At 38.6% G+C, this 20,284-nt stretch overlaps 1 protein-coding gene across 1 annotated transcript in view; it reads right to left on the bottom strand.

Annotated features, from left to right (window-relative positions):
* DSCAM (DS cell adhesion molecule) overlaps positions 1 to 20,284 on the bottom strand; it is a 412,072-nt gene that overhangs the window by 127,061 nt on the left and 264,727 nt on the right. The window contains exon 12 of the mRNA XM_075034798.1: positions 19,286 to 19,459. Coding sequence (XP_074890899.1) covers positions 19,286 to 19,459 — 174 coding nt within the window. The remainder of the gene's footprint in view (positions 1 to 19,285; positions 19,460 to 20,284) is intronic.

The raw sequence follows: 20,284 nt of genomic DNA, 5'->3' as shown, positions 1-20,284 counted from the left end.
GCTCATGTTCCTTGCCTCAGAATTTGCCAGAATAAATCCCTGTAATGTCACACAGTTCCCGCCCCCCCTAAGTCTACCCTCCTGTATGAGCAGGCCCCTGTTGTGTTTTTTAATTAGATGATGTCCTTTGCAGAGAATGGGACTTTGAGGCAAGGGGGTGAAAAAAGGGTCACTGGTAATTTATTGCATGTATCAGGGCTGAGCTAGTTGGTAACTGCAAGACTGTAAACCTGAATAATCAGTTTTGTAGGGAACATTGGAAGATTTGGTACTCCAATTCAGGTGGAAACAGAAAGGAATCTGAATCATTATCTTAATCTTATTGAAACCTCTCAGGAAGCATAAAAACAGGTCATCTGTCAAGAATTCCCATCTCATTATTACTGGTAAGGAGAGAGATAATTCAAGAGCAGCCTCTGAGATGGTTTTCTCTTTTGGGATCACCTAGAACCGCAGAGTACAAAAATGTAAACTAAGATGTTGCTTTAGAGACTAGTCTTTCAAATTTAAATTTTCTAAAATATTTGCATGTCAGCTATCTTCAACTTGCTTCAGGGAGGCTGGTTGGCTCATATGTATTTTTCGTAAAAAGTAGCATCAGCATCAGGAGCACACACTTCTTGAAATTCAATGGTTAGGGAAAGAGGATGGAGGAGCAAAGTTTGGGTAGCACCCTTTGTCTACATTGTTACTGACGGCTAATTACTGCATGACTAAAGCAGTATTATTGTTATCATCTGAGCATCTAAACACACAGTCTTGTGGATTAAAAAAAGCACAAGTCTGGAAGATGATGATATTGAGAGCTCTTCTAGGGAGCTATTTGTCAGCAGGTTCCACATAACCCTACCGAGGAGGCAGCATTAGAGGAAGAAAGCTCCTGGCAGTCCCGTAATGAGCAGCCTTTGCAGCCCCGGGGAAAACCATTCAACCTTTCTGTGCCTGGCGACCCATGCCTCTTGGCAATTTTGCACAGCTTACTTCCAGAAGGAGAATAATCACGTTTCTCAGTTCAGTAAAAGAAAAACAGGAAAACCAAAAATAGATAGCTCAATAAATCGTCACTTTCATAGTTCAGAAGGAAAACTTTAAAAGCTGGTAACACTGCCAAAATCCATAGATAACAAAAAGAAGGAGTTCAGTCTTTCTTACTGAACTGGGCTGCACAGAGGCAAAGCCAGGAAGGGTTTAGTAGTTAAGTGCTGTGGGAAACCTGCTGGTCCTGCTGCCTCCGATATCGGGGGGAGCTCTGTTCCTGTAACTGCCCACACCAAAACCCACAGGCGGACCATGGGCTTGAAACTGTTGCTGTATCGCGGTAGCGGTGTAAGTGAGATCACTCACACTTCTAGAGCTCGATACGCCACCTGGTTCTGGTCCTGTAGAAGTCCAGAGGAGCTTTGTCACTGACTTTTGCTTGGCTAGGACTTCATTTGCTTAAGAGTTGCACTGGCAACTCTCCTACAGTCTTACTATCTGGTCCTAACACAAGCTGAAAGGGAGGTGCTAGAAGAGAACTAAGCCCCAGAATATCAAAAAATTAATTCCTTTCTGTTTATGTTTAATAAAACTAAGAAAAAAATCACCAAAGGTCCTTAATATTGCCTATTACTATGCATATCCTCAATTCATCACTAATGCATTTTAATTCAGTCACACGGTATGCTTTAAACAATTCAGTGCTGCATTATGTGCTGCACTTGAGATGTTCAAGATCTTAATTGTTTGTTCTCTTCAGTATCCCTCACCCAAGAAGCTAATGAAAAATTCAGTCATGATGGTATTGTTTATGACATACATAGCTGTGACACATGATAATTTCACAATCATTTCAAGACACCATGTGGTTTCTTTTGACATTTTGTGACAGACTGTGTTATCAAGCACAATTGTTTGCACAGGAAACAACTGTAACACGTGGTCCATGGAACATTATGTTATCTCCTGATAATGATGTCATTAACATGTGTATACTATAATTAATGACTACAAGAGCGATTCATTTGAGTAAGGCTTATGAATCCATTTCATCTAAAAAGGGAAAGAAAACCTATAATCATTTGGGCTCAGATCCTGAAAGCTACTTACTTGCAACCTGCTGCAGCTACACTGGGTGACCCATTAATTGAGGCATATTAACCAAGAAGCATTTATTTCTCAGTTATATTACAGAAGCTTGGATTAGAATCATTATCATAATGATTGTTCTCATAGAGATCAATGAGAGAAACAGGAACCTAGCAGTGCTCCAACACCCTTTGTCACCCTATCTCCTACCAATGGTAGCCAGGAAACAATTACAGTTCATCAGCCTGCACAGTTAACATAATGAAGCTGAAGACGTGTAGATAGCAAACCCACTGCAGTTAATGACATCTCCTCGTTCTCCTGTAAGCCGTAGGACAGAAAAACACACTTCTTACATCCTTGTCTGCATGCCACATAGAGAGCAAACTGTTTTAAAGGCAGTTCAGACACGTGAAGCTTTCTTATATAAGCTTAATAGTTTCTATTTCTCACTGTTATAACGGGCATCTTCTTGACCAGGTAAAATATAATCTGTTTTTGCCATCATATTTTTGCAAATATATTTGAAGGTTTGATGTCTTGATGTTAGTCGTACCATGCTTTTAGCATAATGTCTGTTGTGCTTTCACTACAAACTCAATTCTGCTTTTCACTGCTTATAGCTTCTTAAAAAAAGAGATATATATATAGACACCCAACATTTTTTTTTTCCAGTCTGATAATCCACTCTTTTCCCTTAAGGCTAGCAAAATCCCACAGAGACTTTTTGGTTTATTTGGATTTTTTGGAAGGCTGTGTTTGGGCATACAAAATATTTTCATGAAGCTATTTGCAGACCGAAACAGCCACACAAAAATAGCTGGTAGTGAACAAAATTTCCAACCTGCCACGGATATAGTCCTCAGGAAAACTGCCTACGATGTGTCTAAACAGATTAGAATGAGACTGGATCCCTGTGAAGATGCTTGAAAATAGACTGCTCGCAGAAACTACAACCGGTGAAGGCTGGATCACGCTGAATCCTCCAGATAGATTAAAACAGGGTAAGAGGGAGCTGGGGAACTGGGAGCAGACCTGCTCCTCCCAGCAATCCCCAAAGCACAAATTTTGAACAGGGTTCAAAGATGCACAAAACACTAGTCAGGCTTTTCCAGAATAGGGGCAGTGGGATATGTTCCTGCAAAACAAAATCAACAAACTGGGTTTTTTTGAGAGATACCACTGACTTCTGTTGGTTCCTTCTCTCTTCCTGTGGCACTGGAGGAAAGCAGTTTCTGAGACCCAAGTGTACCCATCCTGTCCAACTGCTTCATAATTGTACAAGGTCAATCTCTGACTTCTCTGTTGCCTCCTACATATTGTTTCTATAGAGTGAGCATACAGATTATGCAAGTGTATTGCATAAATAGTGATTTATATGCATCACTAACTTTGCTCTGAGGTTTGAAACACTAAATACGTACGTATGTGGTAGCCCTTCTTACTCTGTAACTTCAGAATAATCATCAGTATATCTACTTCAGTGTGCACTATACTTTTTTAAGTTAAAGTGAATAAAATAATAACATTTATTTTCATGATGTGAACTACAAAATATTTAAAAAGTCAAGAAATGCAAAATGAGGATTTCTGGAACAGTATATTGGAGCACTATTAGCATCAGTTGATGTGAGAAACATAATAAAGGAGTTAACATTCAGAAGTCATTTTCTTTACCTCATAAAGATGTTATATCTGTATTTGTACATGTATGTTCCTTACCTGTGCTGTTGTCTTTCAAAAATGTTGTTGTGATATTAAAAATAAGCAAAGTATGACTGTTCCTCCTAAACAAAGCTCCTGATTCAGAACCAAGTATGGTTTTTCCTCCATGCAAATCATAAGAATTGGAAAGTTCTCAGTCTTGGTCAACAGAAATCTTTTATGAGTCATAATCTACAATTCAGGTATTATTCATTTAACTTTTTAATTTCAGTATTTTTTATAATTATTGATTGTAACATCCTTTATAACAACACATTAAAAGAAAATGCTTCTAAAAGGAGAAATAATATCTGTACACCCATACAAAACTAGTGGAGCTGTAGAAGCAATCAAGGAATATATATTAAATATTTCTATTCCAAGTAGATCACAGACTTAATTCTGGAAAAGCATAAACAAATGAAAAATTTCCACATAGTCAAAACAAGGATGCCAGAGTTTACTGTAAATTTAGAACCCTGGCTTGACTCAACAGTTTGAGGCAAACATGCTGATAAAAGATTATTTCCAGCAGACAAGATCTATACCTTTTAAATGCTATGCAGATTGGCTTAGCATTTAATACTGCACAAAATTTAGCTGGAAAACATATTTTTCCTGAAAATACTCAGTGGAAACAATATGTCAAGGGGTGCTATGAAGTTACTTGTGTATTCATTACTCATATTTGCACAGGGAGAATGCATGCATATATATGACTACAAGAGACACCCACATTTAAAAATGTGTTCATCCTCATACTTTGAGTAATCATGTTGCCTTTTTCCATATAAAGCCCTCTGTGCATTTAGAAATGTGGATTTTTTTTCTCCCCTGGCCTCCACAGGGACATAAAAGTGGGTTTCCAGTGGGAAGGGAAGGAAGGGTAAAAGACCTTTAAAGGAGTTGTATGAATAAATCAGATTTAAAGCAAACAGGCAATTTTTTTGCTGGGAGAATATCACATGGTACACACAGAGCATGCCAGACTTAAAAACCATTACATGACTTGCACAAAGGCTCTGAAAAGTCCTCACTCTCACTATCTTGCTGAAACATAAAAAGATGCAAATTAAATGGATACAGAGTCCATACCTTAAACTTCTTTGGAGTACAAGAATTAAAGAAGCAACCCCCACTAGATCATTATCTCAACAATGACAATTATGCCTGCTTAGGTATCCAATGGTACCTGGGGACCCCCACACTAGCCTTACGGGGAGAGACAAAAAAGAGCACAGATACCCCCTGACTTGAACCAGTTAGATGGTTTATAACACTTCATATAATATGACTCTCCCTTTTCCATTTTCTGGGCATGAAAGCATTTAAGTTACTCTGGTGTAAGAGTATAACTCCTTGAGGTCACTCGCATCTCAGCATGTATGTAAAGTTCCCTGGGTTAGCTTACATCACACTGCATAAGAAACAGGCTAATTCACTGGTAAGTCAACCTGTCTTGGTACAAGCAAGCTGGAAGTACATGACATATCCCCTAAAAGTACTCTAACTCCTGTGTGTTCCAGGCAAAAGTATCCCTGGATGGCCCCAGGTTAAATCCCTGGTTCTTTCAAGTTCCTATATTTCACACACACAGCTTGCTCATTCAAATGAGGGAGCTGAAATGAAATTTGTTTCAGGTTTATGTTTTGGGTTTCACCTGTCCCTTCACGTGTCCCTTGTTTTTGAAAGTAATTTTAACTAAGATGTAAAAAGTTAACTCTTGCTCCAGAAAAAGTGTCCAGGTGAGATATTTATAGTAATACAGCTAAGTAATGTTACGATTAGAATATGCTAGACTAATCAGCAAAAGCAGAAATAGCCTTGAATAGGGACAAGATCTAAGGAACTTACTGGGAATTGCAGAAGACAGCATGCATATATATTGGTATATGCATATAAGCACATAAATACACAGTTTAATTGTAGCATCCAAAGAACTTACTGTGTATCAGCAAAGCTATGGTAACTGCCCAGGTCCACATGTCTAGCCCAGAGCAAATGGGAGGAAATTCAACCTCTTTAATTGTCAAGTAACTACTTTGCATATCCCCTGTGCTAGGCAGAGACATGGACACCTACCACAGCTCAGCAGATGCCAAGCCACTGGCTCATCCGTGTTCACTGGATTGCACATTTGAGCCCCCTCTTCCAGAAGGGAATCTGATTTATTCTGCTACGGTGCCTTAACAGGTGAACTAACTAGATTGCAATGGTTAAAAGCAGGTCACAGCCAAGGAAGAAGCCCTAGTCATTCTAGCCAAGCTAAAGAGTGGGTAGTGCCAGCCTTAGTCTTTCTGGCCAGGTCGTTCTCTCCTTTCTCAGTTTTTGAACCTCTTTAAGTGTTTTGGGAGGTCTACCAGTTTCACACTGAAAGGCTTAAGACCAAAAAGGGAGAGTGTTAGCACCTCTGTGCAATGAGTTATTCTGCTGGGAATGCTGAAACAAAGTAGATCCAGAAAGGCAAGGGTCACCATAAACAATCAAAACTCAGAAGTCCTGGTTCACATCTGCCCCTCCACTGGTGAGTTCCCTGAAATACGTCTTGGAACAGACAGATGCTACATGGAGTCAGCAAAATTCCTGAGGGCACCCAAGATTGCTATGCACTCTTGTAATCATCTTCCTCACCATTTAGGTGCATGCTTATTTTCCTTAAAAGCTAGGCACTTCATTTAACTATTATTTAAATCTTAGAGATGGGCATTTAGCAAATGGTAATTGGATTTTCAACAACAATATGCAACCACTTATGAAAAGTCTGTTCTTCCTTATTTCAGCTTGGCAAGTCACCACTTAAAAATCTGATAGCAGGAGATTTTCCTTGCTGAAAGTAGGAGTTTATGGCTCTAAGTGCATGGCAAAAAGCCAACTTGTACCAGTTGTAAATGCAACAGTTATGCTGCATTGCAAAGTAAGACAAAAATAGCGGAGCACTGCTTTCTTATGGAGCACTTACAGTAATAGGCACTCATTTTAAAAGCCAGTTTTGAGATAAGACCACAGAAGTGAAATCCTGCTGCACTATTGTGCATGTACATGTGTGCAATTACCAAAATCAATGACTAGTAATTAAAAGTCAGGAAAAAATAACCCTTTAACAGATGCTTTTTCTACTGCTCTAAAGATTTGCAACAAAATGTACTTATGCAATAGCTCTGTTGAAGTATTCTTTTTTTTCTGTCTATTTCTCTCTCATTTTGTGGTCACAAGCCTATATCATCTAACTTTCAGAGAAGACATTTGATCCTTTGAAAACCTTTGTCCTTTGTGAGGAAAGAGATGGAAGTAAGAGAACAGGATTGTTTCTCAGGTACTTATCTCTCAATATGACACGTCAATTAGTCGAAAAATATTCTTATTAGATCACTGCTGATATTATTTAGGAGTTTAGCTGATACAAGAAAAGATCAGAATGGGGAAATGGAACTGAGAGGACTTGCAGTACTGACTGAAAGCCAGAAGACTGACATAAATTGCTGCTTTACTATTCATTTCCGAAGACTTATAACATTTGCTGGCGCTTGATTACATGTACTTACAGAGCATGGCATACAATATATATGCACAGACTTTTTCTTAAAAGTTTAAGCAAATTTTAAAACAACAACATCATAACCCCAAACCCAAACCAACCTCTAGCAACATGTGTTTAAACTCCTAAATAGCTATCTGCTTTGCTAAGCATCCTTCAACATGTCACTGATTACATGAAAGACAATTTTATACATACTATTTTCATAAATCAGGGTTCTGCTTTAAGAATGAAGAAATGGTTTTAGGAACATAACACTTAGGATGCATTTTTTGGAGAATGTATCTTTAGGAATTATATTTAATGCAAAAACATTAACAGGAATGTCACAGACAAGAAAAAATTAATGCGTTTTCAAGAAGAATTTTAGTGTTTAATGAAGGCAGGATTCCCATCATAGCTCTCAGGTTTTTTTCTGCTACAAAACTAGATGTGTCATTGTTTTTTGCTGCAAAGATTTGAAATCAGTCACCTTCATCAGATCACCCAAAGATCAATCATTTCATGTGTCTCTCTGAAAGCTGCATTATGGCTAAGTAAAGAGCATAAGAAGTACATTCAGGAAACCCTTATACCATCTGACCACATCTGGATGGGTTTTGTTCCTTTTTACATTCTTTCTTTTATGTGACCATCAAACAACACATTTATGTGAGTGCCCACATGTTTATGCACATGGGCACACAGAGATATTGGTAATTGAGGTCATTAACTTTCATAGATCAAAGAGAGAAAGAGATCCTGCTGGACTTTTACAGCATAATGGCATCACACGATATTTTGCAAAATGAAGTACAGAAACTTTCGGCAGAAGAAGTTTCAATCCTAAAAGCAGGGAGTTTAAACTACGTCCTTGCCAATACCTGCCCACACTGGGCTGCTTCCTCGGTCACCTGAGAACGCAGCAGCTTGCACAGGGGAATATGCCAGGGTCTAGACTCACAGCTACCACAGCTAAAATGATTTCACAATAGCAATCACATACTTGTACCTGCACAGACAGCTCTGTTCTAATGTTTCGATAAATGCATACAGTGGGCAACTTTCATAAACATCTAAATTCTTAATGGATACTGTTGCTTACACTTTTGCAAAGTCAGCAGGAGGGTTTGCACATTTGTAAATAAAATAACAATTTTAATGGAAAATACTGTTTCACAAGTCAAGAACTGTAGTTGGAACTATAGCATTTATTCCCTCCCTGAAGAATCATTTCTCTTTTCTGAATTTGGTCATGTGTTCACCAACATTCATAGTTACACAACACTGCTTTCCCAGAGGCTACCAAGAATTTGGCAGGTAGAAGGTAAGCACTGCATAAAGGATGATAGAGAAAGTAAAGTTAATGTCATAAAGTTGTACATACTGTCCAGACAACACAATTCCTACATAATCAAATATTCTAACTGAGTATGGAAAAGAAAACAGAAAGTGAATGTAAGACTAATTATTCTGTGGCCTGATGGAGACAGTTAAAAAAAAATCCATTGGGTTAGATTAATCATAAGTAATTAGGCCAACAGTAAGAGCTCATTCTTTCATTATCTCCTGGTTTGACAGACCAAATCGATTCATTCCTTAACCCTGCAGGATCCTAATAAGATTTATCTAAAAGTGGAGCCATGCTTCTCTAGTTATATATATGGTGAAGACACTCAGAAATCAATTGTTGTGGCCATAAGTGGACACTTCCTCTTTTTCCCAAGAAATATAAAAGCGACAGATTTAGATAAGTTCAAGCATCACATACCAAACAAGTGTCTGAACGAACAACGTGGATGGGAGCTCACACACTGATGCAGAGGTTGAATCTTAATGGTTAGGGTGAAGGAAGCCGTTTCCCACAAAGCAAATACATCTATATTGCTGAAAGTAAATCTGCATTTTCAAATCCTTTCTTCTGATTATACCTGACAAGCACAGCAGGAAGGGGGGGGGGGGGGAGGTATAGGAAGCAATGCCTTAAATGCTTCTGTATACAGCATCTTCAGTTTGTAGACAGCTCTTGCGTTTTCTGTTCCTTTTCTATGCCTCCCAGATGTAAATTTAATTTTTGTCTTTATGTTGTTTATCACAGAATCTATACGCAGTATTTATACTAAGTACCATCGTAGGATTTTCACAGAAGGATATGAACAAAGCTACCATGCAATTCTTGAAAAACTATTTTGAAGAGAAAAAGAAAGTAATACAAAAAATGACACTATATATTTGAAGGCAAAATTGCTTGCCTTAAAAAAAGCTTAAAATGGCACTCATGGAAGCAGTTGTAAAAGATTGTCTTTGGCTATTAGTGACATTTGATATTATATATAAAAAGAAATAAACTCTTATCTAAAGCATAAAATATTTGCATATATTTTTACATTTTTCTTTTACTACTGGAGAATCATACAGAAAAATGTATGTAACTGATTTGGCATCTGTGTCACTTGATAGTCAAATGTAGTTTATATCCTACATATTTTTTAAGATATTGTGAAATATATTTTTTATTGTGAAATATATTTTTTATTGCCTGTCTCTTTCCTTTCTTATGCAAAATTTAGGTTTTTACATCAAATTAAAGATAGGGATAAACAACCAGCCATAATAAATAAATAAAATGAAAAATTATAAAGAATCATCATGCAGGTCTTATTACAGCATTGAATAATAAAAAACAGTGAATAACTTTTTGAAACGTAGGTCTTGTGCTGAAAAAGATTGTGATTACGTCATTCAAAGTGCAGAAAACCCCCTGATATGTAAGAAGAAATACTGTAATTTAAGACTTTGTCCACTATTATTGCTGTTCAGATAGCATTCTGCAAATCCTAAACTAGCGTGAGAATAATAACAGGGAGCTCTGAAATGCATAGATAGAAGAGTTAATGTGGGATGGAAAAGGATGGAAAAAAAGGAGGAAGTGATGGCAGAGATGTGAGGTTTGCAGAATGGTGACAGCGAGGAAGAGGAAGAAGCACCAGTGGGTGTGAAGGGAAAATGATGTGAGACATGAGAATATCATCCTCTTTGAGCCTGAGGCTTCGTCCTGCTGCAACATGGTTACTTTGTAAATGAGATGTACCTTAAAGCTGGCACAACTGGACACAGAGAAAAGAGATGAAAGGAAAGGAAAAAGGAAAGGCAAAACCATGGTACTATACCAGCTAGCTTTTCTGAAGTGGAAATGGTCATGTATCCTACACACACACACTAAATTAATTTACATCCCACTATTGCTTTACAATGCTTTCTTGATTCAAGTTTGTTTATTCTTTGTTAGTGAGATGTAGGCCCAACTCTTGAAGACATTGCAAATATAAAAATTAGCAACAACAGATCATGCATGCACTTCCTCTATTAGAAGCCAATGTTAAACCCAGCAAACGCACTGCATACAGCCCCCACCCCACAAATGAAACTAATATATTCACAGCAGCATCTATATTTTAAAATGATACTCAGGAAAATTATCTGGCTTAATAAATCAGAAGCATGAAAATCCAGGGAATTATATACACTATAAGCATTAAATGCCCCTTAAGGTAAATATTCAAGAAAAATGAGACTGTGTACCTATATACATGCTAGATTTTAAATCAGTTTGACTCTAGATAAACCAGTAAAGATCACTACTGAATTACGGGCATGGTTAGTGTTTAGTCATTAGTCCTCTACCACATGGATTAAAGGAAAAAAAAGAAATAACCTATCAGAACACTGTTCTAACACTATTTGTATGAAGACACACTTTTGTGTAGCTGACTTTGAGATTTAGAACCACTTTTTTAAGAAAACATCAGAAAAAAAGAATTAAAGAATGTTTTAGTTTGAGTGGTGTGTTCTAATGAGAATTTCTGAGATAAATGTTCAAATTTAATTACCGTGTCTACTCATTTCTCTCCCCATCTTCCAGCTGATATGGTATCATATGACAGATGTCACCACAACCTCTAAATGCCCTCACATCCAGCTCCAAACACGTAGTGCTCCACTGCTGTGCTTCTGAATATGATGCCCTGAGTGTGCCCTGCAAAGCTGTTCCGCCTGAAGGAACCAGCTGAGCTGCTGCAGGTCGAGCCAGGGACTCGCACCCTCGGGTGGTCTCTGCTCCCTCCCCCAAACAAGGCTTAGAGGTAGCGTAGAGCTCAGGAGGGGCACGGTGGCAGAGCCAGGAGCAGGAGCAGGAGCAGGGCACTAAACCATTTTGCAGCCAGAAGTGGAAAGGAAGATAACAATGAACATCAGAGATTTGAGGATGTTCCACCTGTCCTATCAAACTAGGAGGAGTAATGTTTACTAAACTAAAGCTGGTAGATGAGTAATGAGTAACTGCAAGATGAGTAACCCTAAAATCCTGGCTGTCAAGTGTGCTATGCTTACTGCCATATACTTCTCTTAAAAGGTCATTGAGAGATATTGTGTTCCAGAAGGGTATTCCTTCACATTTCATGTGAAGGCAAGCCTAAATCTGAATAGTTATGTTTTAAGTTCTCTTTCAGGAAAATGACCTTCCAAATTATCAGTAAGAATAATTTCCAGAATATTTCCTCCAAGATAACAGCCTTTCAGGATTACCATTTATTATATTCTAGCACAGCAGGGTTTGCAGTATTGTGCCAAATACAATATACTGACATTTGTGAGCTCACTTTCTTGATGAAGGTTATTATGAATGGGTTATCTATCTAGCTTGCATCAATCACTGCACCACCACCTTCTCAACTGAAGGAGGAAAGCAGAGCAGACATTATTTTCAAGTCTTGTTTCAGCAGTATTCAGAGACAGAGGCTGTAATCCTTGATCTGAAACGATCTCTGTTTTTCAGAGTCTACTAACCACAGCTGGCCAAACCTGGACACAGAGTACATTGCAATCTGAGAGCCATGTAAACCCTTCTCTGAATAAAATAGTAATTTAACAGGACACAAGAGGTATTAAGATTGAGAAAGGAGGAGACACTGCTAAAATATCTGTGGTTTGGCTGTGTTTAAGTATTACTAAGGTGTTCAGTAAAGGGAGAAAATAAAACAGCAGGTAGAGTATGTACCTTGTAAATCCTATCCCTTATGAGGCTTTCCAAGAAAAGTGAAGATGTGAAGGTATTCAAAAGATGAAATCATCACAAATTTGTTAAACTGATCACTTTTCAGGAAAGCCTCAGTATTCTGTATCCACTATGAAAATTTCAATAGAAAGAAAATCTCTGGGAATAAACCTCACCCATGCTTCCTTTTGAATGTTGCTATTTGGGCAACATAAAGCTGAGAGAGACAACTATTCTGAAAAAAACAATAAATATGATACTGTTGGTACAAATGGAAAAGACATAGCAGAGTCTATGCACACTTTCTAGCTAGCTAGCTGGAGAGAAATCTGTTTCACCTTCCTGCTAGAAACATTGCTGTGCAACCAGCCTTGAAGAAAAGAAAAAGGGCTGCTATATTCTTTTTCTCCTTGCACCCAATTAGAAAAATATTTTTTTTTAAAAAGAGAGAAGTCCTTACCTCCCTTCTTTTCCTTAAATGAGAGTATTGCAAAGATTTGCATACAAAAGCACTTGAGCATTTGTACTGCAGTACATCTGGCAATTATCTTACAAGAGAAAGCATTCATTTTAGCCAATTGCCACAGGCTTGGCATTACTGAGAGAAGTAGAAAGCATTTGAATGTACAGAAGAAAAGGGATATTCCAGCTTTCTACCAGCTACCTTGAACATACTTCACATTTAATTTCACCCTGTTGCCACAGGCACTGTGTTGTTATGACAGCTGATCTGCCATTGAATAGCTGTAAAGGAAAATCAACAAAGGATCGCTTCAGCGATTTTCAGTGCAATTTATTGGAGCTTGTATCTTGCGGCTGCTGCCGCCTGTCGGGGTAATGACACATGATGGGTGATTAAAGTGCAAGTCCCTAAATCAAAGCTGTGCCAATGGTCTGAAGAAGCAGAAAACAGCATTCAGACCCTGTTCATTTCTCATAGTGGGAGGACCTCATTAAGAAAAAAATGGGCTGTTTTACTAACAAGAGAAAGTACTTGTGTCTAGGGAGAATTTTCATGTTTCCAAGATTTACCGTACCTTTCTTACAGCATCTTTTAGACTGTGCATTTAATGAAAATAAATAAGTAATTAAGACAGATAGAAAGTGTTGCAATCCATCACCACTGACTTGGAATTTAAACTGAGCTGTACTGTAGTTCATTCACATCCTCATATTTAACACATTTTTTGCCTTTATTGGCTAAGAAATAGGTGCTGAAAGAGAGCGTTGCCTGTCACGAGGGTAAGGGCGAAGGTAGGCAAGGGCAGGTCACCAGCTCATGAGAAAGGACACTGGGATACAAGAGTAGTTTCAGTTCACTGGAATTATTTTTGGTTTTCTTTCCCTTTACCTTACTCTTTGATTCTGAGGAGATATGCAAGTAATCCAGCTAGAGATTTGTACCAATTTTGGCCCTTTTTGTACCCTACCTGAGATAACCACAAAGTAATTATGAAGAAGCAAAAAAGATGAAAAAGCCCTTTGTTTAAAGATGGCAGAATGTTAGGAGAAGAAACCAGTAAAACAAAGTAGACAATCAACCAGGGGACTTTGTTTTGCTCTTCCACAGAAAACACTTTTTACAGACCATGGGACTGTGAAAAAAATGGAGCAAAGACAGATTAAGAAATATCAAAATACTGGGTTCAGGTGAATTTGACATAGTATGATTGCTGTTCTTCCTACAAGCATTTTTTGAAGGTGTTAGAGATGGTGACTTTTATCTTCTTTTACAACATATCATGGATAATCTATCTTTGCAAATGCAGAACAGGCAGTGAACACCCTTACTGACATCTTGTGGGATATATCCATTTTTAATGAGAAATTGGACATAAACAAAAGGCTAGCATCTATGTATAAATGCTATTCTTTTCATACACAAGGAAAAGTAGGAATCAGACAGATCTCGACATTCCTATATTCTCAACAAGGAATTATTTTCCTAAAGACTAAAATGAGCATTTAGAGGCACCCTGGTGAGCAGAGCACAGCGAGTTCTCCATCACAGCTTGTTGGCTTTACTGCAGGTGTTGCAGCAAAGCAAACTCATTTGACTGGCCACATGGGAAGTGTGCCTTTATCCTGCCCAGATAAAGTTTGACGGAGGAAGCCAGGCATAGACTCCTATCCATTTCGATAAACAAATGTTGCAGTGCTTCAGGCATACAGTGGAACAACTGTTAGCTAGCAGTGGAGGGAACAGCTTCAATAGATTCACAATCTCCCTTCACAAGCATCCTTTGGGTTTATTTGTGTTTATAATTACTATTACCTTTGATTTCTTTTGCAGTAGTAGCTAGTTATGTGACTGGGGCCTCTTTGTTGCATGAGTTGTCTGAGGTTGGGGAGAAACAAACCTTGCCTGGAAGAGGTCATGGTCAACGTGGATGAGAGGTACTATAAGGGAGGCAGAAGCAGCAGAGCCACAGGGTGGTGAATTACCACAGCCAAGACCCAAGATAGCTGCAGCAACAGGGCACTAGACTCACTTTTACACTGTGACCAGGCTCCCTTTCCCCAACAGCCTCTTCTGTTATTCCACCAGCTCTTGTCATAGATAACAATTTTTAAAGGTTTTTTTTTTTTAAAGTTTAAGTGGTGAAACTTAACATTAAAAGTATTAGCTGGGATTAGTATGCTCCTGCTGGAAGGAGGTGTGGGTCTGACTGATGGTTTTAGTTTTATATATTAAACACATATAATGCAAATAGTTAAGAAGCATATTTGAGAGGACAGTGAATGAAGCAATTCTGTTTTCTTGGCAGACAGGATTTCTTGGAAATGTTCTGGTGATCAGATTAAAAATTCTCAGGCTCCACACTGACATGAAAATAGGTGACAGATTTAAGAAGGGGCAGGGCTAACATGACTGCCTCCAACAGATTATTTACATAGGAACATACATACCTTAATGAAAGCTTGCTTTTCAGGTGGGAATTTTTTCACAATACCATTCTATCATGTTATATATAGCCCCTAAAGTGGAATTAGGAAGTGTGACATTTATTCAGATGAAGGCAGGCAGGCAGTCCATTTTAAGCAGACATCTCTTTCCTTGTGACTCCCAGGCAACCTTTAAATAATTTTAGTTCTTCCCTTCATGTTAAAGGCTCATTATCCTTTATAGAAATTCTTTAGAAGTCTTCTCATCCCAAGCACTAGGAGTCATTTCTCAAGACAGCACTAGATTCCTTATTCCAGATCTCTCTCATAATTTTCTAATATTGTATGTCTTAGTGAATAAGGAATTTGAGAACTACTTATCCTTGGTTCAGAAGAAGAGAACAAATCACTGATCATGATTTTTATGCCCATTTCTTGAAAAGAAAGGAAGAAGGATAATAGCTGCTAAGTGAAGATTCTCTGCTTTCACGGCTGCCATTCTAGCCCTGTGGTTCCTGATTCAGCATTGACTCTAGCAGCTATTTCTTTTCACATTTCTGTTAGTATTCCTGAAGCCACTTATTTCCTCTCATCTTTTTTCTTGGCACTCCCTCCTCATAAAATCTCCCTTCAACCAAGAAGCTGGACCAGCTTCTCTGACATGAAGGTGTCATGCAACAAAAACTGAGGCACTAAATAAATGTGTATCTGGAATTACTATCATTTCCTTCTTAGCATTAAGAATCTTGTTAAGCAAGCCAAGTTGATTTATAGCTTCAGCTGGCTTTTCACTAAGAAAAAGTCTGTTAGTTTTAGAGGTAGAAAGCATGGAAGTATTTTAGGTCAATGTTTATTCTGTCCACTCCTGTACTACCAAAACAAAAATTTGTCTGCCCGCTTTTGACATCAAAGGTCAACTGCTTTTCTGTTTAGATACAGGTGACATTGGAAATTCTGGAAGAGTAAAGCATCCAGTCTCATTTAAGAGATTTGTCACAGTATCTATGAAAGGCAAAAATTTATCCAGCAATGTTACTAACAGAGTAGGAGAAAACTTTTATCAATTACGGAGGAGAAGAATCACCTGTGCATAACAGGGGGTTTTTTCAAGTTCGTGGTGATGCTATCAATGGTTAGCATCTGCATGCATGAGGTATCTGTGGTACAGGGGACAGCTAAGAAGTGAAGGAGATGGCTGTAAAGGGACCGCTGCCATGTCTTTCTTTCTGAGAGGCAGTCTAGTTTTATGATCAGTGACTAAATCCATCTAAGCCACTCTACGTTTTTATCAGGTGATTTGAGCTACTGCTCACGGACAACTTACATATAGACTGAAGGAAGGTGGGAAGACCATTTGTCACAAGGCAGCCACAACAAAATGTAATTATGCTAATCTTTATTTATATTTTGGAAGGCTGTTTCTTAACTTACCAACTTTGTCACCCATAAACAACTGTCTGGGCCAGGACTCACCTTCTGCCTCTGAGTAAAGAAGGCATTAGGGTGACCTTGTGGAGCAAGATCAACTAATTAAGAACACAGTGAATTTCATGAAGGAAGAGCAAGGTTCTTATCTAGTAGTAAGGCTATACCTGAGGACTAGAGTCCAGAAACAGGCTGGTGGGGGAGAGGAAAAAGGAGCTAGAATAACCGCAGAGAGAAAGAAAACAAGGAATGACTAGATACAGTACCAGAGAGCATAAGGGCCAGTCCAGGCCTTAACTTTGGAGTCACTCCACCTGACCAGCTGCAAGTATTATGTGCCATAGCCATGCCACCAGAACATAGATCCAGCTATACCTGAAGCCCACATGGCACACTTCCCCAGAGCAGCTTGTCCTTAATGGGTGCTTGATTAAAGCTAAAGCTGTGCCTCTTCTACGCGCGCACCAAGACCCTAATGGCGTTTGCTCTAACAGCTGTGCTTGGAGCAGCACGTGTGTTAGTGCAGATGTGTGAGGGTGTACGGACGTGCTTGCCTGCTATCTCAGAGCCAGAGGGGTTTTCATTAGATTCAAACAGCAACTGACTCTCCAGGGAAGCTCCTGCTCTTATTTGATAAGGGATGCTCTTTTATCACACATGAAACTGCATGCAGTGATCAGACAGGCAGTGCGCATAGCTGCCAACTAGAGGAAAGCTGTTTTTCTGTAGCATATTACAGCAGTGCATTGCTACTACAGTTGAAGATTGGCCCCAAACCAGCCAGTTATGGAAACCACAGAAGCTGGAACTTCTACTGATCCACAGAAAAAGTATGCAATTAATATACTTGCTTGAGAGGTTGGGATATTGTGTTATTTTTCAGAAGAAGCAGTCATTATGGTAAATTAAAGTGGAAAGGACATCTGAGGTACTGGGGCTTGCAATTCTAACAAAGTTGACAGTCTTCCTTTCAAAGAACTTAGTTAATCATTCTCTGACATTACAACAAACAACACCCCTAAACCTAAACATTAATGGTTTAAAGTATAGCTCTCCAATGGAGAATAAGTTGGATTTTCCTTCCTTTCAGGGAAAAAAAAAATCTTTTTACTTTCAAGAGCAAACCTTTTTCAAGATAATTGACATCTCAGAACTTCAAAGCACTCAGTCAATCTTCAAAAATCCTACAAACATGAAAGTGCATGGCTTGGTGACCTCCTTCAATACTGGTCTAATAGGTTATCCAGGAACATTTGGCATGCTGAAGTGTCAGTAGTCTCTTTTTTCTCCAGTGAGAAATTATATTATCTCTACAACTTTTTTTTCATAATATTTCTTCTATATTCTCAGCAATGTTCATGTTTGAAGGAGTTACAGCTAACACGCACCTAAAAACTGGATTGCCTTTGTCTCTTGTGCCCAGAAAGTACAAATAGATAGAGGCTGTGTACGCATTCCAAATTCAACAAAATTAGATGCTTTTTCTGAAAGTTACCTACCAGTGGCTAAGTCAAAGTGACTACTGTGGCTGTAAATGACTGTAAAATGACTACTGTATCTATAATATCTTATAGTATGTTATAGCATCTTGTAGTATCTACTGTAATTGTACCTATAGTATCTATCTATGTGTCCTGGTTTCAGCTGGGATAGAGTTAATTTTCTTTCTAGTAGCTGGCATGTTGTTGTGTTTTGGGTTCAGTATGAGAAGAATGTTCATAACACACTGATGTTTTCAGTTGTTGCCAGGTAGTGTTTCGACTAAGTCAGGGATTTTTCAGCTTCTCATGCCCAGCCAGCAAGAAGGCTGGAGGGGCACAAGAAGTTGGCACAGGACACAGCCAGGGCAGCTGACCCAAACTGGCCAACGGGGTATTCCATACCATGGGACGTCATACCCAGTATATAAACTGGGGGGAGTGGGTCTGGGGGGATCGCTGCTTGGGAACTAACCGGACATCAGTTGGCAAGGGGTGAGCAATTGCATTGCGCATCACTTGTTTTGTATATTGGAATCCTTTGATTAGTATTGTCATTTTATTATTGTTATTATTATCATTATTAGTTTCTTCCTTTCCATTCTATTAAACTGTTCTCATCTCAACCCATGAGTTTTACCTTTTTCCTTCCGATTGTCTCCCTCATTCCACTGGGTAGGGGAGAGTGAGTGAGTGGCTGTGTGGTGTTTAGTTACCAGCTGGGGTTAAACCACGACACTATGGTATCTTGAGAATTGATTAAGGGACTTTTTAATCCATATTTTCTTCAACTTCTGAGATTCGTAACAGTTACTGTGGGTATTTCTCCTTTGTTATTGTTTTTTTACTCTTGACCAAAGTTTTCTTACTTCCCCTTCATTACTCAGCTGTAACTCATAGACATGATACAAATTTTTGAAATGAGATGTTAATCCTTTTCATCTTTAAGTACCCTTTTCTCCCTCTAATAAACAATTTTTTTTATTAACTATACTAATTTCCAGGTGCTACCACATGCAGATGAATGCCAACATTAAACTAAAACCAACAAAACCAACCTTTCCCCACCTCCCCTCCCTCCAAACCAAGGATGCAGTAAACAAGCCTTTTTCACTCAACGGTAATATCTGGATCACAGAGAAGTGTTTTAGTTCTTACTTTTAACAGTGAGGTACATGGACTTGCTGACGTCTGCTCCCACATCATTGCTGACCTTGCAGAGGTAGTATCCACTGTCTTCTTCCAGCACATGTTTAATCAGCAAGGAGCCATTTGTGAGAAGCTGGATACGACCGTTCAATGCAATCGGCTGGAACTGAGGAACCCCGGCACCTAAAGCAGGACCCCCATGGAAATAGGTTAGTTAGGAAGGAAAGCATCTCAGTTTTTTTTTTTAAATAAGGCAGAAACTATAGTTTCCTGGTTTAGAGGCTCAATTCAATTAAAATACAAATGGCTTCTGACATCATCAGAACAAACGGAATGGTTCTTTGCCAAAACTGAATTCATTAAATGGAAAGAAGAAAGACTTTTGAAATGTAATAGTAGCAATAATTTGCCCATAATTTAAAGGTAAAGGCACAAAAGGAAAAGGGAACACATAGCAGGAGTGGAAGAACCAGAAAGGCTGAAAGGCAAAATGAAGGTTTTCAGACCACTCATGGGTAAAAAGGTACATTTGTTGTACATTTAGAGGTTGATAAATTATTGACAATTACAGCTGAACAGTCATACAAGTATGCATCCCAAATGCATACACCAGATTAATTTCTTATGACTAAGAGCGATGTCTGTTGTAGTAAACATGGCATACTCAAGGGACCTCTAGGACCTTGCCTACGAAACTCTGGTAACATGGAAAACCACATCAGTGACTGTGTTGCTCGTTTCCTCCTGCAGCTGACTGACTGATGACACATAAAATCTCTGTTCTGCCATGTTTGTAGCCAATATTTATTTGGACTGTTAAAAAAAGCAATACAGAGAAAGAAGGAAACAAAAAGCTCAGACCACTAATCAGGCATGAGGTGCCATGTTTGGTGGTAATATAAAAATGGAAGGTCCATAAAAAGACAGGAAGCTGAAGATTTCTGTATCAACTTTGGTTTTAAGAAAGAATCTACTTTTCCTTGGAAGTAAGATACTGGGCGATTTAGG

This window comes from Buteo buteo, chromosome 8, assembly GCF_964188355.1.
Source record: "Buteo buteo chromosome 8, bButBut1.hap1.1, whole genome shotgun sequence".
NCBI lineage: Eukaryota > Metazoa > Chordata > Aves > Accipitriformes > Accipitridae > Buteo > Buteo buteo.
The sequence above is the reverse complement of the archived record's forward strand: the minus strand, read 5'-3'. Positions and strand labels throughout refer to the sequence as shown.